Below are 14,813 nucleotides of genomic sequence, written 5' to 3'. Positions count from 1 at the left end.
TGTGTCCTGCAGAGATGTACCTTGTGAATTTATGAGACAATTTCAGTTAGTAACAGAAGCACTGTGGTTTGTTCTGCCACTTTGATCAGTGTATGTCAATATTTTCTAATGAAAGCCCTACCCATATGTAAGCTGCCATTCTTGAAAGTTATTATTTCTTAGTGGTTGTTACTTTGCATTATCGTACCTGAGAAAATCACATGTAAAACCACATGTTGTGGGTTTCAGTTGCTGGAAAGTTTCACTCTCAGATGAAAGAGCTGTAGTAGGTATAATTGATGCTGAGGTATACGTCTGCATCCCTTCTCAAACAAATCTGCAATAGAATCAACTATTTTTGCCTAAGCAAGAATATATTATAACTAACAATATGATATATATTGATGATAATTGATGTTTTTCAATCCAGAAAAAATTAAAATATCTTTCTCTTTCTTTTTAAACTCTTTTACAGATAATCTGTATTGTCTGTTATGCCAAGGTGTATGAAACAATCCTTTTCAAGATGTATGGAACATCACATGTTGCATCAACACCAGGAGGAAGTAAATTTGTGCATATTTGTCTAAGCTTTTGATTAAAAAAAAAAATTGTTGTGGAGGGGAACTTGTCTGACTGATAAGATTTGGGATTTTGCAAGTTTTAGTTTATATCTACAAAACATCTGCTGAGTTCTTTCTGTATTTTCTTTCAGGGTTTGGATCAATTTCTTGGGTTTGGGTATAATACTTTTGCACAATTAAAAATCATGATTTTGCCTAAAATAAGAGAAATTATTTCAGGAGCTAATTGTATATGAAAAAGAAAAACAAACAGTCTACAACATGTAGATGTTCAACTATGAAATACACCACTGCTCTCACTTTCTGTACAGCTTGCTGTGTGACATTTCTGACCAACTCTACTTCATCTCTTTGTACCTCCAAGAAGCTTCTACCAGCTGTCTCCTCAAGTTGGTTTTGAAAGTGTTAAAGCATAATTTTATTATGGTAAATTGATACGTTGGGTTTTTTGGTGTGTTTTGTTTTTTTTTTTTTTTCTAAGTGTAAGAGAAGAAGCATGTATGGGAGCGGGGTAATGGGACTGATTAGTAAAAAATAGCCTGGAAGGTTTTACTTCCCTCCTTTGGTGACCCTGCCTGGTTCCTAGGCTCAGTCAGCCCTCACATCCACGCTGTGACTGACAACTGAGCTCCAAATGAGGATAAACAAGATTACTAAAGTGGAAACACTGACCTTCATGTCTTCACTTTGCCTCAGCTCATAACTGAACATAAAAAAAAAAAAACCTCTTAGAACTTTCCCCCTCATAGGTGAATGATGGGCATTTACTGTGTTGTAAGCATGATGCTCTGAAGATACGGGGGAGGCAAAGTAATAAAAGGAAAGATTATATCTTTCATCTTTCTGTGTAGTACCAGATATAAATTCTCCCTATGGATAGCCATTGCTCGTATCTCATAAGACTGATCCTGTCAGCTGCTCAACACCTGGCAGCACTTTGCAGACCTGAGCCACAGTCACCCAGACAAATCCTGTTTCCTTGGTCTCCGGTCACAGTATCATTGTCAAATCTTTGTCACCCTTGCTATCCCTGTGCCTGTCATGTGATGTTTGCAATTTTCATATGAAAAATATATGGGAATGGGAATGGTGCCTCTTCCATTCTCTGCTGCCTCTATTGCCAGCACATGTACTATTTTTGACATTAAGGAGATTTCTGGGAAAATACCATTAAAATTACTGCAGCTATTGCATTAGTGTCCAATAATTATTTCTCTTGCTATTCAATCTCTTTTAATCTCTCCCTTAAATTCCTTTTCTCTTTTTAGCTTCTTTCATGATCTTTTTGCACAAGGCACCTGTCAGTGAAAACCTGTCAACTGTCAGAGCAGTCGGTGGATATGATAACAAGTCCTTATTTGACCTTTGCCTCTGCAGGTTCAACGGCGTTTAACAGGGAACACAGATGCAGCCTCTCACCACCTGTTTTTCCAAGGTATTGGGGAAAATGTTCTTTGTTTAATTTTAGCTTTATTTTGTTGGAGATTTTGTAAAAATCCTTTAGGGCCACTTAAAATTGTAGTGCTGAAATTAATTCAGTTGCTGCTTTAAATAGAAGTCCAGAAGTACTGCTGTGGGGATAGGAAGCACTGGTTTTGCAGTTACACAGTTTTGGAGTATCTCTCCAGTTCCACCTGCTTTTCCTTTCGCTGAAATTACGGTAACCCTCTGTGACATGCCATACAGGATAGTTAAACCTGCTACTGAACCCTTGTCAGCCACAGAACCAATCAAGTCTCTTCCTTTCTTTCCATGGATGTCACTGCATGGCCACTTGGAACTCAAATGTCTTGAGGAGAAAGGACTAACCATAAATCCAGTTTTACTTGAGCTAAGCAAAATGTCTACCTCACTTAGATTCATTCACCTCTGTCACTACTCACTTCTGTTTTAAATACCACATAGTATATTTTTTCTGTGCTATATTTCATCTTAAAGTCAATTGTATCTCAGTGCTGGATGAAGTTATCACCATGTGTAGGCTTTATCCCATGTTGTTCTAGTTGCATGGTACTCTAGGATTTGTGAGAATTAAGTCATGTATTCTTAAACTTTCATGAAGTATGACTGGGTTTTAAAAAGTAAATAAATCCTGTCTGGTTCAGAGGCACTCAGATTTGCACCACGCAGAGTAACTCAGAGAAGCAAAATCCTGGAATACCTCTGATGGCTCCAAGTAGGTGTAGATCTGGCAGGACTCCTTGGCCAAGATCACTGCCCCAGAAATACGCCATGAACTCAATTCAGGCTGGCTCCATGAGTGCATGAAATGCTCCACCTGCCATGAAACCCTCCCGTAATCAGAAGCTCTGGGAAGTGGGATGCAGGCACACTCTAGCTGGCTGAAACCCTGAGGTCCAGAAGTAATATTATATCCATGGATTGTAAAACTGTGTCATGACTAGCCCCCATCAGCTGGTAATTTATATTCATGAGTATGAAATCATGAGTTTGCTCCGTCTAGACATGCACTAAACCAGAGGGTTTCATTTCTCCTTTTCAGTTCTGCTCATGCCTTTTTGGATGACGACCGTGCCTATGAGTGCTGCTCCACAAGTCCTCTGACAGGCTGCCTTGCCTCCTGTCGCCGCAGCCCCCGCCTGCTTTCCAATGGCTATTACATTCTGACAGCAGACAGCTTGCTCTGCGATGAGGAAGGCAACATAACACTGACACCATCCCAGACAAGTGTTACGTATAAGGAGAATTTAATTCGGTAAGAGAACCACGTGCAGATTTTGGCAGTTGCCTCCACATCTCTAAACATGAAGTCTTACCACTGCTGCAGCCAGATAGTTTATGAAAACTCTGCTGCTAACTCAGACAGAGCAGTTAATTAGAAGAACTTTAGCTAAAAAGTAAAATCACAGAGCAGAACCAGTTTTATTTACCCCAAACCAGGACACACATAAATCTAGAGATGTGGAGGCAACTGCCAAAATCTGCATGTAAACATGATTCTGGGGGCTGCCCTGACCCCAAACCACAGCAATGTGGAGGTATCTCTGTGTCTGTCTGCATTTTGCTTGGCATAAGATCAGCATTACTTCTTCATGGGAATGTCTTAATTGATTTAGTTTAGAGAATGCAGTGATTGAAGTAATGTGATTTTCAGTCATGTCTAATCTTACTACCCAAAAACTCTTCAGTACACAGTTGTTGCTGCAGTTGGCATTCTGTGCAGTAAAGACATGGAGAGCTACAGTTCATTTTGCCAATGGGGTGTTACCTTCATAAGAAATAACAAGAAGAAATAATACATTATGAGTAATACATTAATATATTACTCATGTACAAAAATAAAAATGTCTGGTCCTGGAGTTCTTAGGAAAAAATCTACAAAGGTATGTAAAATCTAGCTCTAAAAAGTAGAAGTACAGTGGATTCAGGCTGCACCGAGTAGGATAAGGTAGGGTGAAACTCATGGGCAGCACGAGACCACTCAGAGCAGTATCAAGAGCCCAATAATTGTGGTATCATTTGGGATCACAATAGCCAGTATGACAGCACACGGTACATTGCCATGCTGCTAACACATTCCCTGACATTGCTGCAGTGTGCAGCAGTCATTCTTGGTGACATACCCAGGGTCAAGAACATCACCCAGAACCTAGTTCTTTCCTGTCACTCCAGAAAGCTTTAGAGCTCTGTCCTTGCTCGAAACCAATAACTAACTCTACTCCTTGACAAGGCACCTTTTTTCTCTAGTGTGTTCAGGCGAAGGAAGAAAATCCGCCGCTCTCTCACCAGCCTGTTCAGTCTCAGTGCCTCCAGTTCATGGCTCAGCAGCACCATCCTCAGCAACAGGGACTCCTCCCGTGTGTATGAGCCTTGGCCTGATGGATGTAATCAACTAGAAGCCAGTGAGAGCGATATTGGTAAGCCCTGAGCAGGTATCAAGTAATCGACCTGCAGCATTGCAGTCTGGGTTTAGTGGGACTTGAGTATCTCTTTCTGTAGGTTTTGCAGGCGGAGATGTGGAGGCACACGATGGACAACAGCACGGTACGTGGTGAACTGAGCTCCTGGCATTAAAGTTTACAGAGTCCACAAAGACCTTTGTGCCAACATCTCGTTTTTAGACTGAGTTGGAATCCAAAGTCCTCAGCAGTGATGTTTACGCTGGTGTCATTAGTATCTGGCACTGTCTGCCTTCACCTGGCTCTTAATAACTTCTCTGTGTTATGCTCTATGCGGTTTTGTCTTTACCCTGCATATTTTCTCCTGCATACATTGAACCTGCCAATTTCCTACCCCTAACAACTTGGAAACCTCCCTGTAATTAAGTAATTACTTTCTTCCCCTCACAAAATTCATTAACACAAAGTCTCAAAGCTCTTCTTTTGTGCTATTTCAGTTACATATGCATGTTTTGTAGTTGATTCAGATGTTTCTGCTGAGTATATCAGCCATGTGCCACGAGGGCAAACTCCAGCATCTAATGGAGCCTCTCTCACCAAAGATGAGGAGTTTCTGCAGCCTGGGAAACCATTTTGTGCTTCACAATCTTGCTCTCCATTTATGATAAATGCAAACGAAGAGACTTTGAGCAGTGCAAGTAGGTTACATTCTTATTCTGATATCCCTCATTTTTAGAGTGAACTGAAAATGCTCACATTAAAAATGTCAATATGGCTCCTTGCAGAATAGAATTTATTTCTGAAAACATACATTTTAAATGACTGATTAAAAGTAGTGAAATCTTAAATTTGGTATTTACTTGTTCACTCCTCCCTGCTCACATCTGTTCCACTCCTATTTACAGTGATAAATAGTGTAAAAAAAAAAAAAAAAAAGGTGAAAAGGAAAATGGAGGAAGGGCATGGGAAGAAAAACTGGAACAAGCAATTATTCAGAAAGGCTTCTTGTCTGAGACCACGGAGGGCACAGCGTCTCTATGGTCGTGGGGGAAAAACACTCCTGAGAGACACCCAGAGCATGAAAATTAGGTTTTCGCTTTGAGTCGCTCTAGGCAAAGCCTCTTAAAAAGAAACTGCAGAGTCTGGCCTCACAGGCTGAAGGGAATCGTTGCAAACACCTCCATCATATATTTACTTCCCTGACAACTCATGAAAATTCTTTTTCTGACTTTATTTTAGAATCCAGGACAGCACGAAACATCCTTTCTCAGATATTTGCAGTGATTATATGTTTAATCATTTCAATAGGAACAAGGTAAGTGTTATTTGTTTTATATATTGCTTCTAATATTAATGGTTACTCCATTTCAACTAGTGAATGAAACAGAAATTAAGGGTCACATTTTCAGAGTTAGCTATATCTTACTGTAAAAATATATTTTCACATGATATCAATGCAGGCAAATATCTGAGCTACATAGCAACAAAAATAAGAGACATACATGCAGGTATGAAAACTACTTTGTGAAGTGTGCTTGGACAGGGGTTTTGAAAGACTGAGAAGAATCAGAAGGGATCAGTGTCTTTCTAATTGGCCCACAGGGGTGTTTCCCTCAGCCTGGGAATGCTGAGGTCTTTATTTGTAGGGAATTATGCTCAATAGTTTAAATAATGTGAAGTTTCAACTTGCAGTTCACCTACCAGAGTTCAGAGGTTCATCCACAAGAACCTACTGTCCTCCCCTGCCCCAGGCTCCACTGCTGTTAGCCCACTGTGTGTCCCTTGCTGTTGTCTAACCTTACGGCTGTTGTTATGCTCTCAGGTATTTTCTGGGAGGATTGTCTGCCACTTTGTTGCTGATAATTGTAGTTTGTAAGTACAGACTTTTTTTATGTTCAACACACAGTATTTTACTAAGTCACATCTGGGGACCAAAATCCATCCTTGAATGTATATCCACAGTTCTTATTGATGCTAATAAGAGCAATATGTGGGCATATGTGGACAGAATGTAACCTGCCATCAGTTACAGGATTTTGCATTTAAATTCCACAGTTCTTTTGTCCCAGGATGCTGCTGTGTCATCTTTCTTCAGTTTTGACACATCTTTTAGAACAACTAAGTTTTGGTAAGTGGCTCCAGTGTTATGTGATAAATTTCTATGTGATGAATATAAAATTTAGGAATTTTATATTAAGAAAAGAGAGATTCCTTGTATTGTTTTCATGTGAAAAGATAAAAGGCATGATCTGAAGTTACTGATGGAGGATTTGGCTTTTCCTGTTCCTGATTTTTATTCATAGAAAATTTCTGTTTATTTTGAAAAACTGCCTTTTCGTAACGGGCAATAAATGTAGTAACACCTATTTGTTATCAGGAAAAGAAGATAAACCTAATATGCCATAACTTGATGATGAAGAGACAAATCAAGAATAGTAACTTACTATGAATTCAGAGGTGTGCTTTGAAGCCTTGCACTCAAGTCTGCTCCCAGGCCATCAAACTGAGACTATTTTTTGACTGGAAAAAAATAAAACCAGCTAACTATGCTGCTAGACACATCATCACCTTCCAGGGACTAGGGGGTTGATACGACTTGGCCCCACCATGCCAATGCACTGTTAAGTTCAGGACAGAGCTTTGCCTTTGGCTTATACTTTAGTCTGATAAATGTCTCAGAAAAAAGTACTAAATCAGTCTGAGGAGTTGATTTAAGGTGCTGATGCTGCTGTTTCTGCACTCAAGTCTGCTCCCAGGCCATCAAACTGAGACTATTTTTTGACTGGAAAAAAATAAAACCAGCTAACTATGCTGCTAGACACATCATCACCTTCCAGGGACTAGGGGGTTGATACGACTTGGCCCCACCATGCCAATGCACTGTTAAGTTCAGGACAGAGCTTTGCCTTTGGCTTATACTTTAGTCTGATAAATGTCTCAGAAAAAAAGTACTAAATCAGTCTGATTTAAGGTGCTGATGTTGCTGTTTCAGACTGCTTTATTTCCAAGTTTTGCTCAGAGCTGTAGCTTCTAAATCCTTCTGGAGAAAAAGACTTACATATATAGAAGGTCTGAATTATATCTTTAGAGCAAGCTCATACACAGGCCTCCATGCTGAAAGCATGTATGTACATACTGGATTTATGAATTATCATTCCTTCACTTTTTACACAGCAGAAAAGTCTTCAATGTGTATAAAATCTAAAATGCTGCTGAGAATAAGAACATTTGGGCTTACCTGAATTTTTATGTGGTGAAAAAGAAGCTCAGAAAGGACACTGTTTCTGAAACTGTGTCAGGGTCCAAGAGTCCAATGTATCCCAAGGGCAGCAAGACAATCTGGCAGACCTCTTAGCCTTTGAATTGAGTATATTGGAAGGTAGAAACAAGGCAGCACAACGTGGAGAGCCACATTGCAATGACAGTTTCAGACTTTGAGTACCAAGGGTCTTAGCACAACACCTCAGAGACCCAAGGATGGTATGTTACTCTTTGTCATTGTATCATTGTTCCCAATGAAATCAAACCCACCAGGTTAGAACTAGTGTGCTGCGAGCAGGTGCTCCAGGGTACTGCTGACTTCCTCAATACTTTACCCCTGAGTCATGAACAAAGCTGCTCTTCACAAGAGAAAAACAAATACAGTCTGAGAGCTCTTCAGTCACTGGTACACAGAGAATACCCTTTTTGTGCTTATCCCAAAAGAGAAGTTACCTGCTCAGACAAGCAGTCCTACAGCTTCACTACTCTGGGCACATCAAAACCTACATATATACTCATTATAACAAACTGTGGTTTAAATCAAGACATACACAAACCTATGCTTTATTTTTTTTCCCCCAGGAAATAATTGGAAAGAAAGAAGAATTGGTGAGTATATGTTTAATTTAGAAATAATTCCTTACATTTTGGTGTGAGCCCTATTATGCAACAGAGTTCAAGCATGCCAGAAAGGTTCCCTGGACTTTTCATTACAAGAAGGTTTAGCTGCAGGACCCCTGCCAGTTACCATAGCAAATTTACTAAAAGTCCTCTTTGATTTTATTTGGATGGACTATTTTTTTTTCTTGTTACACAACATTTGCTAAAGAGTGTGAGCTATTAACTGCTGTGCCTCAGCACAGAGAAAATATGTTTTTCAGTAATGGGCAAAGTAAGTTCTCCTTTTTCCAACTTTAAACTGAACAACAGGGCAAGTGCTATACTGCTCTAACTTGGAACTTCTCAAGGTGAAGAAGCACCAACATGTACCAGTCCAGAATATCTGGAAAACACTTACAGATTCTTCTCTTCCCTATTCTCTTTCAGTCAAGCTTCATCCTCCATCTCCATTTTTTTCTTTTATTAAGCATTTCTAAATTTGGGTGAAGCTCCAGAGTCTTAAAACAGCACTGATTTGTTTGTACTTGGAGCTGGCCATTCCAGTCCTGGCTCCATTATTTCCTTTATCTTTTTACTTTGAAAAGATACAAGTGAAAAGAAGGAACTAAATGGAACTGTGCCCAGGTTTGTGTTCCTTATATTATGGACAAAACATTATATTTTGTTCCTTATATTGTGTAGAATTTAGGACTTGTTGCCTACCAGGGGTAAACTAAATACAAACTGGCAAGGCTACCACAAGATGGAACTTTCAAAACAAGCTTGTCTCTTGCCTCTCCTAAAAACTGAAAAGCAGAGTAGTTACTTCTGTATATTTCAAAATCGGTTCACTAAGTTTTCATTTTTCCTTCTCAAATTTATTTTCCTCAGCTCTTCAGAATCAATCTACTGGATACCTCCTCAGTGCCATTGTTACACGTTTCTGTGGAAAAAAAAAAAAAAAACAAAACAGAATCGTTAGTATTCTTTCATCAAAATACAATTTATTTTAGCTTCATTTTAATTCTGGTCAAACTGTGAGTGAGACCATAGTTCTTGGTGACTATCTGAAAGCAGTAATGTGAAAAACTGTTGTACATCTGGTCCCTGATGTCAGTGAAGCCCTATGTAGGCATGGGGTCCTACAAGCAATTTAATAATAAATGGTTGGTAAAAAGTGTTTTGTAATCCACATTAAATCATTTTTTTTATTTAAAAAAAAAGTGGGTTTTTAAATAAAAAACTGATTTTTTCCCATATTTCTTATATTAATTTGCTGTAACAAGATGCTGTCAAAGATGATGGATTTGGATAATGGCTAAACACATGTGGTACCATATTTCAGAAGCTTTATTGTATCATGTGTATAAGGGGCCTTTTGGCCTTTATGTTGAGCATTAAGAAAAAATACAAAAGGAAGAAAGAAATATTACTAGAAGGAAAGCACCCTTCAGAAAACCAGGAATCAGAATGTGGAGAAGCAATGAGGAATCTGAATTAGCTGGATTCAGGTACAAAAGTATGAGACCTGCAGGTATTAACTTTACTTTGCCAACACTAAGCCCTATTTTTCAGCTTCAATCTTTGCTACAACAGAGCCCGAATTACACACAGAGCCTGTGGGTAACCAAAACCTGTCATCCTGTGGCTCCAAGCTTTTAATAATCTTCTTAAAATATCTCCCTGTGTGCCTGTTTATCTAGGACAGCGTGGCTTTCATCTTCCCGTGAACCAAACGATGCTGATGGGGAAGGAAGCTGCTGCCACTAAACGATTCTGTTCCCAGTGCTGCCTCCAGTCTGGCTGTTCCCCTGGTGTGCCAGGAGCAGCCGCTGCCTGTGGAGGGGCTGGTGCTGCCCGCGGGGGGCAGTCAGACACCGCCACTGGGGCTGGGAGCTCCGCAGCGAAACCGCACAGACCAGAGGTCCTCGGGGGAGAAGGAGTGGCCAGAGCTGAAACGTCACTGTCTGTCCAACGCTGGCGTCCCAGCCAGACTCAAGCAGGTTATAGCTGCATTTCTGGCATCACAAATCCGAACAAATGATGCAATGAGGGAAAGGGTACTTGAGATTAAGTTAAAATACACGTTTCTCTTTCAAAGGGTAAATATATGCCGGTTATATTTAGAAGATAAGCATCAGTAGCTCAGCATTAAGAGCTCAAAGAGAGAAATTTCACCCAAATTACCAGCTTTGCATCGTAATTTATTTTTCCCCACTGCATTAAATTGACTTTATATGAAGACAGACCATTTGATGTAACAAGACTGGGCTCTACAGTCTCCATAAATGGCAACAATAAAATGTTATTCATAAAACTGATGTTGTATGTAACTATAATAGCAGTAATAATACTCATTCTCATATTTACTTGTAGCTAATAGACTTTAATAATTTTGTCAGTATTAAATAATTCTGCTTCGTTTACCGTAACTGTGGAGACAACTGAGAGTAAATATCATTATGTAATATGTATAAATATTTTTTTAGCTATTTTATTGGTATTTATAACAGGCCCATTACTAAATGCACTTTTTAAACGAAAAGATTATCATGATCTTTAGTGTTTAAATAATGTCCTGGAAGAGTAATTTGGAAAATTAAATCCCATACTGAGAGAAAAGTCTAAGACTGCAAATTACCCTGCAGTCATCAAAGCGTTATGCTGAGAACTAGAAAAAAATGAGTTCATTGTAAACTCAGCTTGCCAAAAGTGTTACCTAAAATGAATTGCTGCAATCTATGAATAAATATAAACTATAAATTACAATTGCTCTTATCTGGAGAGGGGGAAAATCTGGGACAAATTGGCAATTGGAGTTCAAGGGCTAAAAGTAAGATGCTGGTGATCTGTTAAAATCTGCCCTCCATGATATCCATTAATGTTGAAATAACAAAGCTCTATTCAGTTGCTAGACTGGCTGGCTGTGGCAGTTCCCTTCCATACATTCCCCTGGACATAAAAGCAAGCTTAGTATTGTTTCTCTGAAAAGAGTCATGATAATCTGTTCAGTCCTGCTGGATGAAAAATCGAAGCAAGAATTTGTCTGATGAAAAAATGAAGACAATATTTTATAACCTAAATGTTTAAATCCAGACTTTCAGAGGTAATTCATATTTGCAGCTTCTGTTAACTAGCGTATCAAGCCTAGAATGATTGTGAAATGTAATTCTAGTAAAGTAAAACTACTTGTTGAGTAATGATTGACACATCTACAGAGAAAACAACTAGAATTTTATATTTGTGTCCCCAGTGATTAAACGCTTTCTCTGCATTAATGCAGCACTTTATTTAGAAAAAGATAATCAAAGAAGAATTTCAAGACATAGATTTATAACCCTGTGTATCTCATACTGTTCATTACTATTGGTTTTTTTTATCATTACACCTTGTCTTATACTCCCTTATTTCTTCCTTGTTCAGCTGAATTTCAGGGTCATTCTTCAGTATATATCAATAGTGTTTAATAGTGTGAACGTTTGTGTTGAAGGGGACAGTGGCCAGCATGCTGATAATATTTATGGCATGCCTTAGCTTATAAGGTTCTTCATCTGGGAGTAAGTCTGGTTTGTATTTATCCTGAAAGCATTGCTCATAGAAGCCAAATCATACAAAGCTGAACGTTTTTAAATTCAGTGGTATGGAATAAACCCCGCTGGTACAGAATAGAGGTGTGGCCATTTAGTCCAGGTCTGCAGAATCTGCTACTTGGTGTATTTTTTTTTTTGTAAATTAGCTGCAGTGGTTTTTAACATCTTTGTGTATTTTAATATAGACTGAGGAAAACTGTTTATATTTTTGTATTTCATAGTATGCCTTTTGTACAGTTTCTCATGCTGCTTTTTCTCCTCTTAATTATACCTGGCATTTAAATGTCAGTAAAGTTGTTCCTGTTTGCATCTCTTCCTGTATTTGAGGGTGTTGTCAGTAATGAAGCTGATTATTGGGAATTGCATATATTCCAATTAATTTATTTGTGAGGGTATGACCTACCCAGTAGATTGTATGCTCTTTGGAAAAGAATTTATTGGTACTTGGGTGTGAACATGAAAACTTCAATTTGTTAGTTACTAAGTAAATGTTACCACCATAGAAAATAATAATAATAATGATGATGATGATGATAATGCCCAAACCAGTAATAATAATTTAGTAGGAAATAAACAGAATGACACAGGTTCAGATTGTGGTGATTTCCACCAGCTAAGACTCTGACCTGCAGCAGTTTAACAGCTAAGATTTGTCCCTAGGTATCAATCTGCTGGGGCTGTAGCAACTTATGAGAGTATATACTGATGGAATGAACACATATTCAAAACCACTTCTAATGCACTGTAATAATAATACTATAAAGATTCTCTTTTCCTGACACAGAATTGTGGTTTATATTGCATTCTTTCCCACATTTAACAAATGAACTTGTAGTGTATAAAAGCAGTAAACTGAACTTCTTCAGGGAAGATAAGCCAGATGGGACTCTTTTTCTTCTTTCTCAGCTCCACTCTCCTGTTTGTAATGTGGCTCATTACACTATCTCTGCCATGTACATTGATTGCTTCACTCTTCAGAAATTGAGTTTGTACTACTTGAAGCTCTTAGTACATAAATTGAGTGAAAAATAACTGCATAAAATAATGCACAATAAAGTTAATGTATGTAACTACAAAATTTAGAATTGCATTTGAAAATAAAGGAATGAAAAAGTCTCTTGAGGAGTTTGTACAACACTGTACCTGCAAGTTACATCAAATTTAGTATATTTATATTGTCTTGATGTTGTAGAGGCTGCAAACATTTTGTTGCATGAAGCATATTTTAAGAGTACACATAGGCTTCCATGCTGCAGCTCATAAATCCATGACTTATGAGTTATTCTTTCACTTTTTACACAGCAGAAAAGTCTTCAACATGCATAAAATTTAAAATGCTACCAAGAATAAAAACAGTTGGGCTTACCTGAATTTTTATATGATGAAAAAGAAGCTCAGAAAAGACATGGTTTTTGCAACTGAGTCAGGGTTTAGGAGCCCAAAATTGAACCCAGTACTCAAGCTGTGGCCTCAGCAGTGCTGAGTACAGGGGCACGATCACTTCCTTACTCCTGCTGGTCTCCTGCTCCTGCTTAAAGGTCTTTTTCAGCCTAAAGGATTCTATGATTTTATGAATCACGGGAAAAGGCAACTTCCATAGATAATGGAAAACATGCTTTCAGTCCAAAATGCATTAGGCAAAGTAGTTGATGAACATGGAGGAGGTGGACAAAAGTATCATAGAAAGGATGGGTGAACACAGCTTGATTACTGGGTTCAGTTTGGGGCACCTGAAGTGCTGGGGTTAAAACCCCAGCCCTGAATGAGGGTGGCCATATGGATGATGTCCACAACCAGGAAAGAAAGACCCTCCTGACTGGTTTTCACCCAGGGTCTGGGCAGCCTTGGGTGGGAACTGATTAGGAGACACCAGGTGCCCCCACCTTCCACATTAACTCAGAAATAGGGCAAGAAGACACCTCTATAAGAGCTGACTCGGCTTGCAATGGGGTTGGGAGGCCTTGTCTGTGTAGTGCATGTGTTTTGTGGGGATTCTGGCTATTGAAAGGGGCTCCTGGACTCGTCTTGGCAAGTGGAGTTTTCAGGATAGCACAAGATCATGAATTTCTATCTGGGACTCAGGGCCTGGCTGATTCCATCTCCCATGGCTCAGATCCTTGGCCAGCTTGCTCTCTTCTGCACATCCAGTGTTGTGTGTTTGTGCATTAACTTATTCCTCCCTCCAGTGGTTTGGCACCTTGGATCTCTGGTGTGTGATTTAAGAGTGGAGGGATGACTTTGACTGTTGGTTTCCCTGTTGATGGTAATATCCTTCTATGTTGGGCAGTCACCAGAAAAGCACCACAGTTTAAGAAGAACATTGAGGTGCTGGAGTGGGCCCAGAGAAGGGCCGTGAAGCTGGTGAAGGGCCTAGAGCACGAGTCTCACAAGGAGTGGCTGAGGGAAATAGGGTTGCTTAGTCTGGAGAAGAGACCTTATTGCTCTCTACAGCTACCTGAAAGGAGGTTGCAGCAAGGTGAGTGTTGGTCTCTTCTCCCAGGTAACTAGCAATGAGAGGAAGTTGTGCTGAAGTTGTGCCAGAGGAGGTTTTGACTGGACATTTGGAAGAATTTCTTTCCTGTGAGAGTGGTGAGGCACTGGAACAGGCTGCCCACAGAGATGGTGGAGGCACCATTCCTGAAGGAGTTTAAAAAACATGTAGATTAGGCACTTTGAGATGTGATTCAGTGGTCATGCTAGTGGTGGGTGATGTTGGACTTGATGATCTTAGAGTTCTTTTCCAAACTTAATTATACCACGAAAGACATATGCCTGAGGAAGAGGCATTTTGTTTGTGACTGCTCAGGCAGAGAAAGTAGTCAGGAGCAGCCACAGTAGTAGAAATCTTACTTTGGATTATATAAAGCACTCGTGAGCTTGTGGCTGCGGCAGCATAAGGCCAGAACAAAGCAGGTGCAGGGAACGGGCCCGAGCGGGGC

General features: G+C 39.5%; 1 protein-coding gene across 1 annotated transcript; it reads left to right on the top strand.

Annotated features, from left to right (window-relative positions):
* Positions 1-454: 454 nt before the first annotated feature.
* Positions 455-10,344, top strand: TMEM71 (transmembrane protein 71; the record flags this gene model as incomplete). Its single annotated transcript, XM_008947329.1, has 9 exons — positions 455-545; positions 1,941-1,998; positions 3,067-3,279; positions 4,272-4,441; positions 4,942-5,121; positions 5,663-5,738; positions 6,246-6,295; positions 6,479-6,551; positions 10,083-10,344. Coding segments are annotated over 9 exons (1,173 nt in total), but the record flags the coding sequence as incomplete, so codon positions are not given.
* Positions 10,345-14,813: the final 4,469 nt, after the last annotated feature.

This window comes from Merops nubicus, unplaced genomic scaffold (genome assembly GCF_000691845.1).
Source record: "Merops nubicus isolate BGI_N331 unplaced genomic scaffold, ASM69184v1 scaffold20099, whole genome shotgun sequence".
Classification (NCBI taxonomy): domain Eukaryota; kingdom Metazoa; phylum Chordata; class Aves; order Coraciiformes; family Meropidae; genus Merops; species Merops nubicus.
Note: the sequence above shows the minus strand (reverse complement) of the source record. Positions and strands in the feature narration are given on the sequence as shown.